Raw genomic sequence first — 21,062 nt, 5'->3', positions numbered from 1 at the left:
ATGTATTATTTTTCATGGTAACATAGTTGTTGTTAGTGATAAGCACTATCAAGAAGTATATTGGTGTGAGAATTTTGAATTGAAATTTCCAAAGTAGAGATTTTCTTGATTGCATGTCTTGATTTTTTACTAGATAATTGCATGAGTAACAATATTGGTGTCATCCTATTACCAACCTTTAAGATTAAGATGCTGCTTGATTTTTGGCAAAATGCATCATTTTTTCATGTTTTTCATTGTTTAATGTAGGGTAACAAAAAAGAAATTCAACTTCGCAATAACATGAAAATGAGATTTAAGTTATTCCTTGGATGTGTACTACTAATTGTTGCTGTTGTACGTATCCTGGTGGAGAGCTTGCTTAATTTTACTCTCATTGTAGTACACTGATGCTTCTTGATGCTGGTGTATAATCATTAATTATAACTTTTTTTTCATGTGTATCAAGATTTGCTAATATAATTGTTATTCAAAAGATAAACTGCTGTTCATATGGATCAACTTTACAGGGGCCATTGACTTGAAATTCAAGCTTCTAAAGAGTATGGTACTCATTAGCAGAAGTTCAGAAGTTAATAAGAAATACAGAAAGAGGAGATCAGTTATAATAGGGGAAAGAAAAATGACAAAATTAAAATTAATTGGTTAAAGATGTATTAGTAAAATTCAAGGTGAATTGTTGTAGGTAGTAATGAATTGTACTTGTACTATATAGTATGGAGTTATCATAGTTGCATAAGGTTGAAAGTTTTTTTTTACTTACAGGTGCTCAAGAGACTAGAGAGGGTCTTTTTGCAGCTTGACCACCAGCATGATTCCAGCGTCAGGATAATGGCAGCAGACATTCTCCTGCATCATCATCCTAGTGATCAGCTTCTTGAAGATATGCTGAGGAGCATGTCCTTCCAGACTACCAAAGAACTTAATACTGTGTTGTTAGGCAGAATAAAGGATGTAGCCAGTAGAAATCCTCATATTGAACAAGTAATAGCATACCCTGGACTTTTAACTAATATATTAAAAATAAGGAAATGTTTTAACTAATTTATTAAAAATAAGGAAATGTTTTATAGCAATCCCTCCCACTTCTTAGTATTTTGAAGTGTATCTTGGTAAAATGGGATTTTGAAACTTTAGGTTTTGAATAGTAATAGTGATACTTTCATGACCTAAATTTTTAGCAAGAAAAAAAAACTTTTTAATTACCTTAGTTTGTATCATGGGTTGCTTTACTGTGTATGCAATGACCTAGCAGGCAAGTAGCAGTAATGACAATAAATTCTTTGTAGTTTGAAAAAGAAGCCCACAAAATCACTTTGTAACTTGTTTACTTCTAAGTATTTAATTTAATTTTACTCCACACTCGAGTACTTTCAGGCCCTATCTGTGGTCCATTTTCAAGAGATGTTTGGGATGTCAGGCTGGGTCAAGGCAGAAGACTGCTGGCCTTGACCCAGCCTGACATCCCAAACATCTCTTGAAAATGGGCCACAGATAGGGCCTGAAAGTACTCGAGTGTGGAGTAAAATTAAATGTAAATATTTAGAAGTAAACAAGTTACAAAGTGATTTTGCGGGTTTCTTTTTCAATCTTCAGAAGAAAACTGAAAGAAATTTTTGTTTGATTCTTTGTAGTATCTCTAGACCCAGTTACATTGCTTTCTGTCTTATTCTTTAAGTAATTTCTTTTTTTGGTTCTCTAACTGGGATTTCAAACTAACCATACTGAAGCGTTGCAGGTTTTTCTTATTAAATTTAATTTTCTTTTTCTTTTTCAGTTGCTCAAGAAAGCCTTGAAAGTTTCAGAGTTTAACAATTACCACATACTAGCTCAGGGTGGTTTGTCATCCGCATTTTCTAGATCACTAGCAGAAAGTGGGCATGCCAATTCTTCATTTAGTAATATCTTGGAGATTAGTGGAGGCCTGCTTAAGAGGTCAACAGTGGATGTTTTTGTTGATGGTCAGGACTCCAGAATGAGGTTGCTGTCAGTAAGTAGAATGTCAGATACAACTTGTACTTGTAACCATAGCTGTTAGTAGTGTTCTGTTTATTGACCAGTAGTTTATTGTAGGCATTACCTAAGGTTATTTGCAGCATTCCTTTGGCCCCTAGCTGCAACCCCTTTCATTCCTTTAACTGTACCTCTGTTCACAATCACTTCCATTTTAATTCTACCTGTTAGGAGACCATTTTAATTCTACCTTCTCATAACCTTTGATTCATAGTGCAACTGTGAGATTTTCCTCCTGTTCCACCTTTCAAACCTTTTTATTGTCAGTTTTAGTTTCAACACTGAATTACCTCATGTCCCAGTGCTTGGCCTTAGGCCTAAATTCAGTATTCTATTCTTTTCTAGTTTATCACACATTACTGCAGCCTGTGTATTAAGACTTCATTAAGTTAATTGAGTTTTTATAAAAACACATCTCTCAACAGATTGGTATTTTTGCTGGTGGGTTGTCCATGTTTGGAGGAGATGATACAGTTGATGATGGAGAGGAAGCTAATGCTGGTATTGAACTTGCACTTTTAGACACTCAGCTTCGTCCTTTTGTCTTCTTTACTGGACAAGGGGAATTGATGGGTCATGTTTGGTCAGGAACAGGGTCTGAAAGAACTACAGCACTTCAAGTAAGTTGTAACTTGAAGGATATTTGTGGGATTGTTTAGTTGCAAGTTTATTTAAATTTTCCTTCAGTAAGCAACTAGATCTTGAACGACAGGTCTAATTAATGATGTACTAGTCAAAGAGAAACTGCTTTAATATATTACATCTCTAAGGTGATGAATTGCATTTCTGATCTGAGGGAATTGATCAGATTCAGATGGTGGGATGGGGAGTAGGTGAAGCAAGGTTTAGGGGATTGTAGTATTAAGATTCCATGAATATTCGGTTACATATCTTGACTTATACCCTCATTAAGCTGAGCAGATTAAGTGTTGGCTCACTGCCTCACTGGTTTGCAGTTGGAAGTTATAAGGTGGTCGTTTTTCATTTTCGTGAATGAAAGCTATTGACTTAGAAGATTCTAATGCTCTTTCTTATTGCAGGGTTCCTTGCTTCTCCAAGATCATAGTCAAATTGTACCATTACAAAATGGTATGAATGCTGAATTGCTGCTGAATGGAGCTATATCGTACGACTTCTCAGGGCAGGTGCAAATTTCCTTATGGAATCGCAATGCTCACAGTCTTGTAGAAGTTGGGTAAGTTTGAAAGTATGGTACGTATTTCATAGATTTTCTTTGTCACATATTTGAAGTGACTGAATCTGTCTCAAGAAAATTACATTGGATATGGTTATAAGAAATTAGGTTAGTTTTCATATTCAGTTCTTTATTACTCCCTGATATTAAAACTGTAGGAATATTCTTTCGTTGGAATATTTCTCGCATATTAAGAATCCTTTATCCATAGTATTATCCTCCCTGTAGAAGGGTATTGCTATCAGTGAGGTGCACTTTAGTCATTACTTAGATTCATGGCAGTGACCTTTTGGGCCCCAGTTGCAACCCCTTTCATTTCATCTACTGTACCTTTGTTCATATTCTCTTTATTTCATCTTGCATTCCACCCTTTCCTATCAATTGTTTCATTATAATTTTCAGTGCTGAATGACCTAATAGGTCCCAGCTCTTGGCCTAAATTTTGTATTGCAATGCATTCCATTCCATAGTTTCCATCCTGTGATAGTACTGAATCAAGGGCAGCTCATTCGATTATCAACCCCATTCCTCCTCCTCATTGCAAAATGGCACTTAACATTCTGCAATAACTGTTGGTCATTGTTGAATTGAGATTAAAATGAGGTTATTATTATTAATAGGAGTTAGTTTTTCCAGACCTCTGAGTCTCGAGTAGACTCTTCTCGGGCTGGTTGATTAATTAAAATGAGGTAAAGCATACTCGCATTACAAGTCAGGCTACTTCTTCTCACATATATTTAAAAAATCAATGGTCCTTTAATTGTGTGGTTCATCCTTGTAGGCATTGTATTTTATGGATTAACTTGCCAAGTAATTACATTGCCTAAATTTTCACTTGCTGGCAGCTTAAACATTAAATTCGCAGTAACGCTAGTTTGTGTAGGTTAATTGGCCCCCCCCTTTCAGGGTAAGTTAGGAACAGTACAACTGAGTCGTCAATAGTTTTTTGCCGACTCGACTGAAGTTCAGTTGTGAGCAGTCGGCTTTATTTTGATTTTAGTCTTATTTCTCCATCTGTGTTTTTCTCCCTTTAGTGGTGCATTGGTAGCGTTTGGCTTTATATTTTGTCAAATTTTCTGGTAACAAGACTTTATTACCGGAATTGATTTATATATTTACTTGTAGTTTAGTTGAAGTGTTATGTCCGACTCAAGTGCAACTAGCTTACGGTATTACAGCAAAGGTTGCAATACGAGACTAACAAAATCGTATTATGATTCACACACACACTTGTGTATGGAATGTAGGGGGACAGGTGTGCTCCATCAATTTGACCTGCAGGGATTGTTCTGACTGGGATGCCAATAAATGGAAGGTATTAGAATCACGTTTAAATAAATTAGACAAGGACAGGAAACTTAAAGCAGCTGCTAGATCTGAGAGTCAAACAGTGGCGAATATGACTAGATAGTTCTGTTAGTCTTCTGTAGATGTTCCCATAATTTCTGTACTAGCTCTTTGTCCCCCATTCCTAATACTTTAACTAATCAACCTGCTCCTTTACCTAGCTTACTTGCTTCATACCCTGACTCCCTTTCCAGCCTAGAATCCAAAATGAATCATAATTTTGACTAGAAGAGTGATCTGATAGCGGACACAGTGGCCCAATTGGGTGATTTAGTGAAAGTCCTTATGGACAAAGTGGATAGTAAGAGTGTTTGTAAAGTGGCAGTAGAGGAGGTGCCTGTTCGTTCTGCTGATGCTCCTAGGCAAAGGTCACTGGTGTACTCCCCTACACATGGGAGCATTTAATACTGGAAGCCCAGGGGAGGTTAGTGGAGTCTGCCCACAAACAGGTGCCCCCTTGGTCGGACCTGTTGTAGCATCATAGGTCATGACTTCGGATGGCTGTTGGAAAGATATCCAGACGGATGTGAGTCGGCTGTCTCCCTGAGTGGATGCGCCAATGGTGATTTAGTGACGTGTCGTGGCCACTGAAAATGCCCACAGTAGACTGTTTGCTCTCCAGCAGTGCCATGCAAGCGTTTTAGGTATCTCTTGCTACCATTGTGTCTTTTTTGGGATTCTCCAAAGCATTTTCTGCCAGAATGTCCTGCGCTAACGGCAGGGCGTTTGTCTTCATCAAAGAAACATACTTCTTCTAGGAGCAACCTCCCATTAGTAGTGCGAGAGTTCCTACCTGCTCTCAAGCTCTCCTTTGTTCCCGTGCTGAATTTGGTGATTGATCTTTCTCTGACGCTCAAGCATTCGGGTACGCCAGAGCACCCATTAACGCCCTAACGCTTTTTAGTGCCTGAGTGCTCTTATTCACCCGACCATGTTACAGTTGAGCACATCGATCGGTCTAGGGAGCACTCGGCATAGTCTCAGATGGTTCAGATGCCAGGTGTTTGGTGTCTTCAGCTTCACTTCCTCGTCCCTCACTTCCTGCTGATGAGACTGTGGACCTGTCATTAGAACCGATTCAGCAACAGTTTGCTGCCATCATGAATTGACTAGTACTTAAAAAGGCACCCTTGACAGTAGTGCATACAGCTCCTCAGACACTTGCAGTCTTGCACTTATCACCGATCTCTGAATGAAGAGAGTGATATGGGTGACAGGCTGAGTGACTCCACTAAACTTCTGAAAATGGTGCTCTCATCATCTGCTAGGTAGGCAATTAATGATCTTGAGAGCTGGCTCTCGGAGAAGAGAAATAAAGGAAAATAGTCTTTTGCTTTGCTCACCCTCTGCTCGTTTGGTATATTAGAGATACATTGCATGTGTTACCAGTGCTATAGATGGAAGAATTGGATTTTCCCAAGGGGAAGTGGTTTGTTCTTTCTCCTTGAGCTTTTTAGCAAAAATTGAGAACCCAGCCAAGCCTTGGCCACAGTCCTTCATTGTTAAGTTTGTCGGAAATCCTGTGCCCCAAAGATGAAGAGAGTTCCGTCTCCAGTAAGAGCCCTGAGGTATTACCTCCATAGAACAGAAAATCTGAGGCCATTTGAGAAATCTTTGGGCCTCGGTGAAGAATCAGTCTTGCACCCTCTCAAAGAACGCCCTGTCTTTCTTCTTAAGAGATCTGACGACCAAATCTCATTCTTTGATTGAAGAAGCCTTACCTTCCTTTAAAGCCACAGCTCCTTACCCTCTATTTTACAAGCGACTTATTGTGGAGGTGTAAGTCGATATTCACTACCCATTATCTTCATGGCGTACAGTGATTGCAGTACCTTGAGTCCATTATCAGTGGCTGGTATGGTGTTGAGAGACGAAGCGTAGGAAGTCTCGCAACCTTCCTATAATCTTCACCTTGAACTAAGCTGTAGAGTGAGGGAAGCCTGGGGTTATGGTATAACTGGAGTACCCGCTAGTCTTAAGTGTTTTCATGGTTGGGTGTTAATTTAATACTTGGTGTAGGTACTTGTATGCGGTCGATTGGTTTGTTGGTACTTCATCTTGGGCAGGGGTAATTATATATATATCTATGCTTGGTAGCCAGCAGTCTTTTCCCTTGCTACAAGCTCCCACTAATGTAGAGATGCATCAGGGCTATTTCGCTACACCCTACACAGTTAAGATGAGTGCTGACCAGAGGCAGTACATAACTACCTGCAAAAGCTCTCGTACCAAGTAAGGAACATTATTATTATTAATAGGGGTTAGTTTTTCCAGACCTCTGAGTCTAGGACAACAAACATTGTTTGTTCCGATACGTAATACAAACCCTCGGTCCTTTAACAATAGGAAGGTAACTAGCGGCAGCTGGGACGGTCGTAAGCTTCGAACAAGGGGAGAACGGTAGTTAACTACTTGTCGATCGTGCGCGCGCCGCGCGCCCGGGCGGTGAAGAAACACTTTTGCTTTCGGCCGTGGTGTGACAGGACGTGCTCGTCATCGCTCTGCCCGCTATTTCGTCGTGTGCTTTGGATGTGTTTACAATTTCTTCTGACTGGTTTGTTTGTGGTCTTGAATGAAATTGTAAGTACTCTTTTTTTTCATTTTTCATTGTGAAGTGAATTTAATTAATTATGGATCAAGAAGAGCTTTCGCCGCGCCCACCAGCTGCCCGTAGAGTGTGTCCCGGGCTGGAGGGCGTAAATGCGGCGGATTCCGCTCTTATCCTGACATTGATCCACCATGAATTATGTTATCGGTGTCGGGGGCGAGAATGCTCCCGAGCCGAACCATGTAATGTTGTGTGAATTGGTCCGAGGCGCAGTGGGTGCTGTACGAGGGTAGGAAGAGGCGTAGATCGACCAAGGAGTCGTCGGAAAGCTTCTCCAGCGACTCCACCTTTGGTGACGGTATACCTCGTCATCCTTCCTACCTCCGCTCAGCCCCCACGATTTGCGCCTTCCCCTGCGGGGGGGGTTTCGGAGTCCTTCTCCTCACTCAATCCGTGATGTTCAATTGTACTCGGGGTCTTCCGTCCGCTCTGGGTGGGGTTCGTCCTCACCCAGGCGTGAGGATGCCCCTCTAACTGACCCGACTGTTCCTCCCTCAGGTGTGCCTTCTGTGAGTGATGACCTTGGACAGGTGCCCGTGGGCGTCGTTGGACTGCAGCGGGCGCCCCCAGTATCCAGGGCTTGATTCAACGTCTGGCGGGGTCGGCAGTTGTAACTCATGGTGTAGTCACAACAACGACTAATACAGTGTCCACACCAGTGTACGCCGCCCCTCCTCATGTGGTTTACACGCAACACATTGCGTCGGTGACTCCCACGGCATCAATCCAAAAGCCGATTGCTGCCGTACCTAAGAGGGGCGTGCCGCCGCCACCTGGATTCTATGTGCTGGCCGACTCCCGACTTTCGCTGTCCCAAAAGTTCGCCCTGGATCGGCCGCCCGTCCCAATGATGAGTTTGGCTCAATTAGAGATGCCTGTGACGCCGGACTATGCTGCCGTACCTGCAGCTAGTGTTGCTGGCCCAGCCGCTCGCGCCGCTCCTACGAAGCGCGCGGTGCGGGACGCTCATGCTGATGTTGCTGCTGGTGCTGGTCCTGCTGGTGCTGGTCCTGCTGGTGCTGGTCCTGCTGGTGCTGGTCCTGATGGTGCTGGTCCTGCTGTTGATGTCCTGCCGCTCCTGCCGTGCCTGCCCCTGACCCACGTCGCGGTTTTTTTTTTTTTTCCGTTTTTCTTATCCCCCCGCGGTCATGGGTGCTGCACCGGTCTCGGGTCTTTCCGGACAGGATCCGTCAGGGCGTGTTGCTTCGGCAATTGGCCCGACTTTTCCGTGGATGGGAAGACTTGACGTCCGTCCTGAGAGAGCTGACGAAGAAGAGGAAGAAAAAGAGGAAGGTGTCGTCGTCGTCTTCATCGTCTTCTTCGTCGTCTGTTGCCGCCTCTCCCCCTTCGACTTCTAAGGCTTCCAAGCCGAAGAAGAAGAAGAAGGCTGTCTCCTCCCCCTCTAAGAAGCTCCTGCGGGACCTTCGAAGGGCCCGTCTCGCTCTGGTGTGACGGGGGTGCTTCTGCTGGTCCTCCTGTTCCCTCGAACAGGGCCCGTCTCCTCTTCTGAGAAGAAGAAGAAGACTGGGACCAAGGATGTGCTGGCTACTGCTGGTACATCCGCGCCTGGTCTTGGTAGCACTGCTGCTAAGCCAGGTACCGGCTCGACTTCTCGTTCGCGAGAAGGTCCGAGTGTACGGTCTCCTTCGGGCGACCGTGCAGCTAAAGTCAAGATGCCTGAGCTTGCTCACCGTCATGACCGAGGCACGGAGCAGAAGACTGTCGAGAGTCGCGCAAGTGACTCTCGCCAGGCCAGCGGCCCCGCTCGTAGCGACCAGCCGGTACCTCGGGTTGACGTGACGGTCTCTGACCGGCCACGGGTTGAGGCTGGGAAGAGGTCCCCTCGACCAACGGCACCAGCTTCGGCTGGTACAGCGGTTTGACGTGCCGTGAGGACGCTCACGGTCTCACCGCGAAAGCGAGCTCTGTAGATCACCTGACTGCCGCTCCCACAGGGAGGACCGGACGGAGACGGTGGCCAGCAGCAGCTCGTCTGACGCACGGGACCGGGGTCGACGTGCTCAGTCGAGCCGCTCGCCACAGGTGAGCGGCACGGCCAGGCCTGCAGATCGATCCCCACCGCGGGTTGGTGATCGGCTGCAGCCCCCCACGTACGCTGGTCCTGCCAGCGAGCGGGGGGGGAGCGTCAGGTCTGTCTCTCCTATACCTTCAACTTCCTCGGGCTACACCGGGAAGAGCGAGGTAGCTAGGAGTGATCGTGAGAGGTGCGCGCCGCTCACGATCCCGTCACGATGCCGCACGCACCAGGCATGGTCTTAGGACCAGCCAGGTCGTACGCGCAAGTGGCTGGAGGCGACCGTCAGGGGTCTGTTGCTGTTCCTCCTTCTGAAGGAGGAGGGTCTCGAGAGCTGCTCCTGTTGGAGGGACTGGACGGTCCTACTCCTCAGGACGCTGTGACTCCCGAGATCCAGAGGAATTCTTTGCCCAGGTTATTGCGCTGATTCGTCAGCACAACGACCTGGGGGAAGGATCGCCGCTACCACCATCCTGTCTAGCCCACGTCCCGGCTCGAGTCATTTTGGGGCCCGAAGAGGGGAACCCAAATTGACGGTGGGACTGCCGCGATCGGAGCTTGCAGACTCAGTCCTTGACCAGGTGGAGAATTTCGTCTCAGGACGAGAGGACTCACTTAAGTCAGGACGGTCTTCCAAGCTACTTCCTCCTCCTCTGCAGCGACAGCGGAAGTTCTACGTGCCATCAGTGGATCCAATACCGCCCAAACAGGTTAACCCGGAGCTAGCTAGGCTAACTCCAGGTGTGTCCCTGCAGCAGCTCCTGTCGGAGAACTTGTGGTTCTCGCAGCAGGAGGCAACTCGGGCCTGGAAGCTACCGCTTATGGCGGCTTTCCAGGCAGTCTCTTGGTTGGATCTGTGGTCCCTCACAGTATCCAAGGTCTCGGCGACGAATCCGGGGGCGCTGCCCTCGAAGACGACCCCGACTTCAGGAGACTGTGCCAGTCTGGAGGTAGGGCCATCTCCTACCTCGCCCATCAGACGGCAAACCTGTGGGCCAACTTGGTTCTCGTCGTAGGGACGCTGTCCTTACACGAGTAGCCAAGGGGGGCCGGGCGTGAGGCGGTTAAATGGACTCCGTAACGGACCCAATGAAGAGTTCCTCCGCTCTCTTTCCCGGAAGAGATGGTGGACGCTGCGGTGGAAAGACGGCGCACTGATGACAGTGACCGTCTGGTTCACCAGGCAGTTACGAAGGTTTCTGGGCAACCTCGTACAACTGCGGCTAAGCTAAGAGTTTAGCTAGCGCTTCCTCGGCTGCTAAGACGGCTGCTCCATCGAAGCCCCGAGGAAAGACTCTTCCTGATTCAACTTCTGGTAAAGGAGGCCGTAACCAGCCCTCCTCCCAGCCCTCCTTTCCCCGAGGAGGTGCTGGGAAGAAGTCGAAGCGAGGTGGGAAACGCTAGGGACGGCGTTCCCCCTCACCAGCTGCCGGAAGTGGGGGGGTGCCTAGCGAGCCATTGGGCAACTTGGCAGCGCTACGGTGCCGACGACCTGGATAGTAGATGTCCTTCGGAGGGATATCTACTACCCTTCGAATCTCGGCCACCCCTCACCTCCAATCCGGTCCATCTTCAGACATATGTTCTAGGATCCTCAAAGGACGACGCTCTTCGGCAGGAGATCAAGACCATGCTGACCAAACGAGCTGTAGAAGTCGTAGTGGATCGGTCACCGGGCTTTTACACAGCCCGCCTTTTTGCTTTTAGTTGGGGAAAAAAAAAAAAAAAAAAAAAAAAAGGCATCGGGGGCTGGCGCCCGGTGATAGATCTCTCTCCCCTGAACCGATTTGTTCGCCAGACTCGGTTCAAGATGGAGACGGCACGTTCCGTGCTGGACTCCATCAGGGAGAACGACTTCATGCTTTCGGTGGACCTGAGGGATGCGTATTTTCAAATACCCATCCATCAGTCCTCCAGAAAGTACCTCCGCTTCATTCATCTTCGACGGGACGGTGTACCAATTCAGGGCACTTTGCTTCGGTCTCTCAACCGCCCCACAGGTGTTCACGAGAGTGTTCACGCTGGTGTCTGTCTTGGGCGGGCCCATTCGCACGGGATACGTCTTCTGAGGTATCTCGACGATTGGCTGGTCCTGGCGAGCTCCCGCTCGCAGTTGCTGCAGGACAGGGATCGACTTCTAAAGTTTTGTCGCGATCTGGGGATCGTGATAAACTACGAGAAGTCCGATCTCGAACCCAAGCAGAAGATGAAGTACCTGGGTATGCTGATCGATACGGGTAGCAGCTCAAGTCCGCCCCACAGACTTGAGGATCAGCAAATTCAGGGAGGCAGCCGGCCGGTTCTGTCTCGGCAGGAACAGGCAGCTCAGCAATGGCAAGTCGTGATCGGCCACCTGTCGTCACTCGAGAAGTTAGTTCCTCACGGACGTCTTCACCTGCGGTCTCTCCAGTGGAGACTAAGGGAGAGTTGGTACAGGTAAAGGATCCACCTTACTTCCCCGTGTCCATCACGGAGAAGGTGAGGCAGGACCTAGCCTGGTGGCTCGACGACAGGAACCTCTTAAGAGGGGTGCCTCTACGCACTCCCCCCCCGGAGATGCTGCTGTTCTCAGACGCATCGACCGAGGGATGGGGCGCACACCTGGAGGAGTTGCTGGCTGCAGGTGTGTGGGGACCATCACAACAAGCACCTTCACATCAATGTCCTAGAACTCAAGGCGGCGTTTTACGCTCTCAAGAGTTCCAAGACCGCTTGATGGGACACTCGGTGGTGTTGATGTGCGACAACACCACAGTAGTGGCATACGTCAACAAGCAGGGGGGCCTAGTGTCTCTCCCGCTACACCAGTTGACTGTGCAGTGCACGAGTGGGCCACGGCTCACTCGATAGAGCTGTCAGCACGCTACATTCCAGCAAGAGGAATGTAGTAGCAGACAAGCTCAACCGTCGGATCAGGTAATAGGGACCGAGTGGTCCCTACACCCAGAAGTGGCGGAAAGGCTCTTCAACCTGTGGGGGCGTCCGGTCATAGACCTGTTCGCCACCCGGCACAACAAAAAAACTTCAAGTTTTTGCTCAGCCGTGCCGGACCCATGGGCAGCTGCAGAGGACGCTCTTCAACACCCCTGGGACAACCTCTTCATCTACGCCTTCCTCCCTTTTGTCTGATTCGGAAAGTGATCAGCCGAGCGCTGGTCACTCCCAATCTCAGGATGATCCTGGTGGCTCCCAAACGACCTCAAGCCGTTTGGTATCCGGACCTGCTGGCTCTTCTTGCGGAAGAACCGAGAGAGATGCCCCACTGGCACAACCTTCTAGCCCAGCCACACGTAGAGCGGTACCACCGAGCAGTCCAGTCCCTACAACTTCACGGCTGGCTGTTATCCACCATCTCTTGCGAACGAGAGGCTTTTCTCGCAGCGCAGCAACAGAGATGGCTGGACACGTCAGACAGTCCTCTGCAGCTGTGTACCAGGGGAAGTGGGCCGTCTTCTGTGGTTGGTGTCGTAGACGGGGTCTATCTCCTCTCAGAGCCACTCTTCAGCAGGTAGCGGATTTCCTCGTGTTTCTTCGCCGAGAGAAGCTCCCTCTCAGTACCCACAGTTAAAGGATATAGAGCAGCACTGGCGCTCGTCCTAAAACTGAGGGGACTGGACATCTCGAACTCGTTCGAGATCTCCTTGCTAATGAGGAGCTCGAAAGGCTTGCCCACCCAGGGAACTCAGGCCCCTGAGTGGGATGTGACTCTCGTCCTTAGGAGTTTAACTCGAAGACCATTCGAGCCACTCCGAGAGTCGTCAGACAGGGATCTGACCCTCAAGACCCTCTTCTTGCTGGCCCTGGCATCGGCGAAGAGAGTAGGGGAACTTCATGGTCTGTCCTTCAATGTTAAACATTCCAGGGGCTGGGGATCTGTGACGCTCGATTTCGTCCCGAATTTCGTAGCTAAGACTCAGAATCCGTCGATCCCTGACGACAGGTTCGAGTCTTTCACGATCCCCTCCCTAATGGATTTCACCGACAACGATACGGATGAGTATTGCTGCCTTTGTCCTTGTGAGGGCGCTACGGCGCTATCTGAAGAAAACTCGACACCTCAGGCCTGAGTGTCGACGCCTCTTCGTTAGCACTGGGGTTACCAAGAAAGAAGTATCCAAGAACATGCTTTCTTTCTGGCTGCGTGAGGTGATCAGGAGAGCGTACGAGGCTGATGGTAGTGACGACATCCGTACGCTCCGACCGAGAGCCCACGAAGTCAGAGGTATTGGACCCTCTTTGGCGTTCCGTAAGAACTTCTCCGTGGCGCAGGTCCTGAAGGCAGGTGTCTGGGCCAACCAGACTACCTTCACGTCCTTCTACCTTCGGGATATTGCCCACAAGTCCTTGGATACTTTTTCCTTGGGACCTGTGGTGGCTGCTCAACACGTTGTGTAAGCTTACCCAGCACCCGAGCAGGCAGAACAGCATCGATTCCTGGTGTGACTGTAGGAATGAATGGTTGAATGAGAGTGCGACTGGCTTCTCTTCTCCATCTTTCTCTCTCTCTACCTGTGGGCAGAGGGTCACGGTCGTCACCATGCTGGAAAGGAATTCGATGCAGGTAAGCTACTCGACCGAGCCCCAATCTATCCCTTTAGTTAGGGATAGAAGCAAATATCCTCCACTCCCTCCAACAAGGGGGAAGGAGTGGATGCCTACTTGAGACAAACCCATAACATTATGTTGGCATCCTGTACAGGAACAAGTTCTTACAATGCTGGTACGAAGAGATACGCTTGCCTCTCTTAGTACTTGGCTCAGAGGTCTGACCATTGATCCTGCGGTGCACACCCCGATCAATCGGACAGAGGTTTGGATCCCTCCCTTGCTCTTACGACCAGGGAGGCATTCCAAGGTTTGACGAAAACCAACACCAGTATGTTCACCAAAAAGACTCAGATTCCACCCACCAAGAAGTGAGTCTTCCTATTGTTAAAGGACCGAGGGTTTGTATTACGTATCGGAACAAATGACAATTTGTCGAAAATTGCATTTTTCGTAACTATACAAAACTTGAGGTCCTTTACATATAGTCCCACCTCATTTACCACCCCTCACTCTGCAACTTTTTTGCATGGGCCTAAAGCAAAAGTGATTCTTCACCGGCGCGCGCACGATCGGACAAACAGTTAACTACCGTTCTCCCCTTGTTCGAAGCTTACGACCGTCCCAGCTGCCGCTAGTTACCTTGCCTATTGGTTAAAGGACCTCAGGTTTGTATAGTTAGGAAAAATGCAATTTTCGACAATTTGTCATATCATGCTAGTGATTTCATATCCTCTTAACTCTTTATTATCATCAATAATGTTTGGGAATAGAAAGAGTCCATTTTTTCCTACTTCCAGTGCAATGTGGGCTTAAGCAATATGTATAATTATTTGGTAAATTACATAAAGATTACATAATAAAATAAAATTTTATAATTATCAAGTACGTAATTTTGAATCAAAGCCGCCCTCCTCCCCTCATATGGACGTAAGGGCAGAATGCTATTGAGAACTCTCGGCTGCGTTTTTCTTTCCTTGTCTTGAAAGTGGGCAAGGCCAATTAACCTACACAAAACTAGTGTTACCGTGATTTCAAAATTTAAACTGCTGGTGAATGAAACTTAGGCAATATATTAACTTGTAAGTATAAATAAAATTTTATTTCATAAAAATGTCATGTTCAATTGAAGCAGTTTATTTGTTGTGATTAGGCAAAAAAAAAAAAAAACAAAAACAAAAAAAAAAAAAAAATAGGTAAGGTTTGCTGTCCTATTTGCCTTTGCTCTCAATGAAAAAACTGTTCAGAAACTATATTGAATAAAATATTTTAATTACCAATACAGTAAGTCCTCGGGTTACGCTGGTCTCGACTTACGATGTTTCGTGGTTACGAACGCGCCCCCATAAAAATATAAAAAAATAATATTTTGCGTCGTTCCGTCTTACGCGGTTTAGCGTCGTAAGCAACGTAAACAATATACGCGAACTAGTTGTGGTTCCGGGCGCACGGCGGAAGAATACGCTTTGTGGAGGAGAGGACGGCGTCGCTTCGCTACGCTCATTCCTCGCCCATACGCCATTTTGGTTGTTTACACTGCCTCTCTCTCCCTCGTGGTTGTATCGTTTTTGTAACTTTTTGCTCTTTGTTATGGCTCCCAAGCGCAAGGCGGACTCTTCTGATGGTAGTGCATCGAAGAAAAGAAAGGCCATCACCATGGAAATTAAAGTGGACATTATAAAGCGATCTGAGAAGGGAGAAACGCCAACAAACATTGGCCGCTCGCTTGGCCTTAGCCGTTCGACCGTTGCTACCATTATCAAAGATAAAGAGCGCATCGTTGAACATGTGAAAGGATCTGCTCCTATGAAAGCGACAGTGATAATAAGCAGCGTAGTGGTCTAAAATAATTGAAATGGAAAGGTTATTGGTGCTTTGGTTTGGAAGACCAAAATCAACGGCGTATCCCAGTCAGCCTTATGGTGATTCAGGAGAAGGCGAAAAGATTGTTTGAAGCTTGTTGAAAAGAAAAGGGGGAGGGAAGTGAAAGTGAAGAGTTTGTGGCTAGTAGGGGTTGGTTTATGCGATTTAAGGCTCGGGCCAATTACCATAACCTTAAATTGCAAGGTGAAGCTGCTAGTGGGGATGAGAAAGCAGCGACGAGTGAATTTCCTAAAGCGTTGTCTGAGATAATTAAGGAGGGGGGTTATTCTGCTCAGCAAGTGTTTAACGTAGACGAGACAGGTTTGTTTTGGAAACGTATGCCTAACCGCACTTACATCGCCAAGGAGGAGAAGTCAGCACCCGGTCATAAAGCCAGCAAGGAGAGGCTAACTTTACTTCTTTGGGGGGTAATGCTGCTGGCGACTTCAAACTGAAGCCCTTGTTGGTGTATCAGGCTGAAAATCCAAGGGCACTCAAGGGCATTTGGAAGGGTCAACTACCAGTAATTTGGAAGTCCAACAAGAAGCATGGGTGACACTTGCAGTGTTTGAGGACTGGTTCGTAAACCATTTTGTTCCAAGTGTGGAGCGGTATTGCGCCTCCAAGGGTATCCCCTTTAAGGTGTTGCTAGTGCTAGACAATGCCCCTGGACACCCTGCCCAGCTGGGAGACTTCAAACCCTAATGTCAAGGTGGTTTACCTTCCACCTAATACCACGGCCCTTTTACAGCCTATGGACCAAGGAGTGATTGCTTCGTTCAAGGCCTACTACCTACGAAGGACAATTGCTATGGCTTTACAGGCAACTGAAACCAAGAAGGACTTGACTCTGAAGGACTTTTGGAAATCCTACAACATCCTTGATGCTGTAAAGAACATTGCTAATTTCCTGGGGGAGGAGGTTAAGCAAACAAACATGAATGGTGTCTGGAAGAAAATTTGTCCTCAATTTGTGAATGATTTCCATGGGTTTGAGGACACAGTTCAGCTAGTTGTCAAGAACGTTGTTGCCCTGAGTAAGGAAATCAATTTGGAGATGGAGGTTGATGATGTTACAGAGCTGCTGGAGTCTCATGGCAGAGGAGTTATCTGCTGAGGACCTGATACAACTGGAGAAGCAGATAATAGAGGAAGAAGAAGAAGCACCCACCCCAGAGCCTAAGGCTTTCACAAGGCAGGACTTGATAAGAGGTTTTGCAGAGTTGCAGCAAGCGTTGTCAACTTTGAGGCTCAGGATCCCAACTTGGACAGGTTTCACTAGGGTTTCCAGAGGCGTCATGGATTTGATGCAGTGTTACAAGGAGATCTTGGATGAAAAGAGGTCGCTCTCTGTTCAGACTAACCTGGAGCAGTATTTTAAGAAGGTAGAGAGGCCTGCAGGAGATCCTGTACCCTCTACCTCAGCTGCCTCTGCTAATCCAGACTCGCCTGCCCACAATCTCCAGCACCTTCTGAATGTTCTGCTAACCCAGACTCACCTGCCCCAGTATCATCCAGCACCTTCTGTAGGTTCTGCCTCACCTAAAGACTCACCTGCCCCAACATCTCCAGTAGTATGTTCTGCTCACCTCAAGAATCACTGCCTCAGCATCTCAGTACTAGTTATGTTCTGCCTCACCTCAGGGAATCATCTGCCCAGCATCTCCAGCAACTTCTTGGGTTCTTTTCTCTTTCACTAACTCCCCCATTCTCTCCAGCACCGCAGCTTCCTCTCCAGTGTGCAAGCCAATCAAACTAATAAAGGTAAGGAATTGTTCTCTCTTGTTATTTGATAGGTATTTACATTAAATCATGTGGTATTTTTCAATGTTCCGACTTACGCTGAAAATCGTGTTACGACGCATCGTAAGAACGGATCAAACGTCGTAACTCGAGGACCCCCTGTACTGATGTGAATTAGCACCAGAATTAAGTTCTTTTCAAGAGTATAGTCAGTTAATTCATATCAACAGAATGGTTAAGATCAATACGTAGTGCCTTTTTAACAGCATGGTTAAGATCAATAAAGGTCTGAGTGCATCATAAGAAATGGGTTCTTATTTGTTTGTAGTATCTTTTATTGTGGTCATTTTTGAAAGAAAAAGTATCCCAGAACCTTAAACTTTGATTTCTAAAGCAGCAAATTACTGCAATAATTCATGTTCTTTGCATTTATGTGACATCTTCATTCCTTTCAGTGCTGCCATGGTAATGCAAGGTGTTGCCCGTGTGGACAATTCATTTGTGCAGTCATTGATAGAATTTAACACGGGAGGACAAGCTCAACTCAACTTCATCACAGACCTTGATTTTTATGACGAGATAATGATGTGCCTAAAGATGGTAAGTGATGTAGGTGAAGTTTTAAAATAACCATTTTTTGGAGGTTGGTAATCCACTATTTAAGATATCAGACTTTTTAATAACATCATTTTACTGTTGGTTGAATACTGTACACTCCACACAAAGGGGTCATTTCATCATTGCACCTTGCTTGGTATGCTGTATGGATTAATTAAGGCATTTTGCAGAGTCCCTTTGGCCCCTACCTGCGACCCCTTTCATTCCTCCTCTTACTGTACCTCCATTCTCATCTTACTTTCCACCCTCTCTTAAAAACTGTTTCATATTGCAGCCATGAGGTTTTCCTCCAGTTACACCTTTGAAACCACCTTGACTCTTTCCCCTTTAGTGCCGAGTGACCTCTTTCGTCCAAGTGATTGGCATTTGGCCTGAATTTTATATTCCATCTTTAACAGGAGTGATGTGATTTGCCAATTTTTGTTACAGGTGCAGCCAGACATGAATGTTGTTACTAGCGTCCGTAAGTTGGAACGCCTTCCAGGCACAAATTACGTCTTGCGAAAGTATAAGAGAAAAACATCGCCAGTACCAGGAAAAACATATGTTATGAATAAGAAAAATACAGAATTATGTACTAAAATGTTTAAGAAATAATAATAATTTGTTGATAGGTTTTTAATATTTAAAAAGTTTTTATGTAAAGATAGTCTTTGTGTACAGAAATACTTTTAGAAGCTTATTGAGGAGTAAATTATGAGAAACAATTGACATTTTATGTATATAATGGTATGCTTTCTTGTCAAATGTGCTTTGTGTACCAGTGTCTTAGGAATTTTACTTTGAAGATTATCATTCACTATTTCTTTTAGATTGGTCTCAGAATATACCAGCCTTTATAGATCAAATAAGTGAGAGAGCAGACAATATAACAGTATTTAATTATTCCAGGACTTGGAATATCTAGGGGAGGGGGTAAAAGGTAAATTAATGCCTCATTTTGTTTCTTTTTATTTATTTACTTTTGCTGCTTACATTCCATAATAACAGTTGTAATGATGTATATTTATGGACTTTTAAGAAATGCCAGTAGTCTCTCTTGTCCAAGCTTGTGAAGATTTGAATTTGGGCTGTTGAAGTTTGTCTAGAATTTGTCTGCTCTGACTTTCAATGTTAACTATTTTTACCTAAGTTTTTATTCATTCAGACTGAATGTTGGTATGGTGTAGTTTTTCTTTGTATCTGCAGTATAATAAAATGTAATGTGGGTATTTAGAGAATGTTACCAAGGTTTTACTTAGTATTTTTTCTGAATTTTGAAGTTTTTTTGGATTTTGAAGTTTTTTTCTAGATTTTGAAGGTGTAGTAAAACTAAATTTTCATTTTCATGGTAGTTTTATCAGCAAAAGTTTTGATATAACTGTACTAGGTGGATTTCTTTATAATTGATTCATTAATTTGTAACCATTGTTATTTTTTTCCATTAAGTTTATTAGCAAAGGGACAAGAAAATTCTGATTTGTCATATACCAAACAATTTATAAAATAACTTTAGAGCCAAATAAGATAGAAAATGAGATTTATAGTGTTGCAAATAGTTTTCCCATTTTGAAGCACCTTGACATTGACAACAGTAGCCGTATGTTTATTCATTTTCCATAGCATATGTTGCATGCTACGTTTTCATTGAACTGGCATGGTCAAAGAAATGCTTAAAAAAAAATCCATTGTAGGATGTTATATGTTTTGTGAGGAGCAGGAATACTGTACTCCTGATAACTACAACACTGCAAACACCATTAGTTCTAGTTCTGTACTTTGTATTTTGCATACCTTGTTTACCAAGTACCCCCTTCAAGGAAGCATAAAACTAATGTCATGCCAATGTATTTTGAATATTCTCATCTCTCTTAATTACTTCAGAAGAAGTCTATCTACACTCAGATAGATTTCAATGATGTTCTCCAGATACAATGAAAAGTTTTAGGTGTTGTGAAGCTGCTCTATATATTCAATTTTTAAGACTGGGTTCTTTTTAAGTTGCGATTGTTGAAAGGCGTTAATTTATAAAATGTCTTTGTAAAGTGGCATTTGAAAGCCGTCTCAAGTTTGTAATTATATGGAGTGAGTTGTTTTATTCAATTAAATTCCATGCATATGAAAATATTGCCCTGCTATATCTTAGGTTATGGAATGTTTAACATGAGACAAGTTCTCCAGTTTGAAAAATTTGCAACTTAAATGGTTGTTATTGACTTTTGAAGTTGAGGGCATTTTATTAGTTGTACTGTATATTTAAGCGTTTTAGGCATTATTAAGGAGAGATTTATAGGAAGTTTTACAAGGCTGTGTTTTAAGAGGATTGCTAGAATAGACAGAAACGTTTAAAGTTGTTTCTATATAGCCAGTGAACTGTGATATTTATTGTTAAAATATTTCCTCTTAAGAGGCTCTTCAAAGCAGAAGTGTATCTTTCCTTTTTGAGGATCTTCCAACTGGTTGGTAAGAATTCCATCTCAGGGACCAACTCTTACTCGTGTTAATATTCCTTGGACCGAAAAGAATGGGACCATTCAACACTGGAATGTGTGATTTGTGTCTGTTGTGCCGTGTCTGTTCTGCAATGTGTGGTTTTTGAAAACAAATTAACAAAGTGAACTCTCCTTCAGATACCTACCTTTATATTCTCTCTAGTTTTCTTGAGTGTGAACCAGTTCAAGAAGCTGAATGTAGAGTTTGTGAGATACTAATATTTTTATAATTTTTTATCATTACATCTTTGCTACAACAAATTTAAGTGCTATTGTATTTCTAGGATTCATGGGATTGTTTATTAAAAGTGTGTTTTAAGTGTTCTTATCAAACCTTAACAAGCACTTGCTCATATTATTGATATAAAGAACCTCTTGTGCCAACCACTGACTCTCTATAAGTGAATATATATTTTAGAATTTATGGAAACTAATGGAAAAGATTTGAAACCGACAGATTTAAAAAAAGGAACTTGTACATTATATGTATTTTGTGGTGCAGTTGCCAGGAATAAATGTTGTCTTGGTCATTCTGAATTTTGTTGTTTTTAAATAAAGCAATTAAATGTTGTTGTTTGTTATAAATAATTCTGAAATACCCCTTGGAACAGTAGATGTTTTTGT

At 44.7% G+C, this 21,062-nt stretch overlaps 1 protein-coding gene across 6 annotated transcripts in view; it reads left to right on the top strand.

The window, feature by feature from the left end:
• The window catches only part of LOC135225178 (microsomal triglyceride transfer protein large subunit-like), a 75,513-nt gene extending 54,505 nt beyond the window's left edge, over positions 1-21,008 (top strand). For all 6 annotated transcript variants that reach the window (XM_064264448.1, XM_064264446.1, XM_064264447.1 and 3 more), the window contains 6 exons: positions 766-984; positions 1,778-1,990; positions 2,439-2,633; positions 3,054-3,208; positions 17,805-17,949; positions 18,397-21,008. In XM_064264448.1, the coding sequence (XP_064120518.1) occupies positions 766-984; positions 1,778-1,990; positions 2,439-2,633; positions 3,054-3,208; positions 17,805-17,949; positions 18,397-18,564 (1,095 nt within the window). In that variant the 3' untranslated portion in view covers positions 18,565-21,008. The remainder of the gene's footprint in view (positions 1-765; positions 985-1,777; positions 1,991-2,438; positions 2,634-3,053; positions 3,209-17,804; positions 17,950-18,396) is intronic.
• The last annotated feature ends 54 nt before the right edge of the window (positions 21,009-21,062 follow it).

Source organism: Macrobrachium nipponense, chromosome 13 (genome assembly GCF_015104395.2).
Source record: "Macrobrachium nipponense isolate FS-2020 chromosome 13, ASM1510439v2, whole genome shotgun sequence".
Taxonomy (NCBI): Eukaryota; Metazoa; Arthropoda; class Malacostraca; order Decapoda; family Palaemonidae; genus Macrobrachium; species Macrobrachium nipponense.
This window is presented reverse-complemented; position numbering and strand designations above follow the sequence as displayed.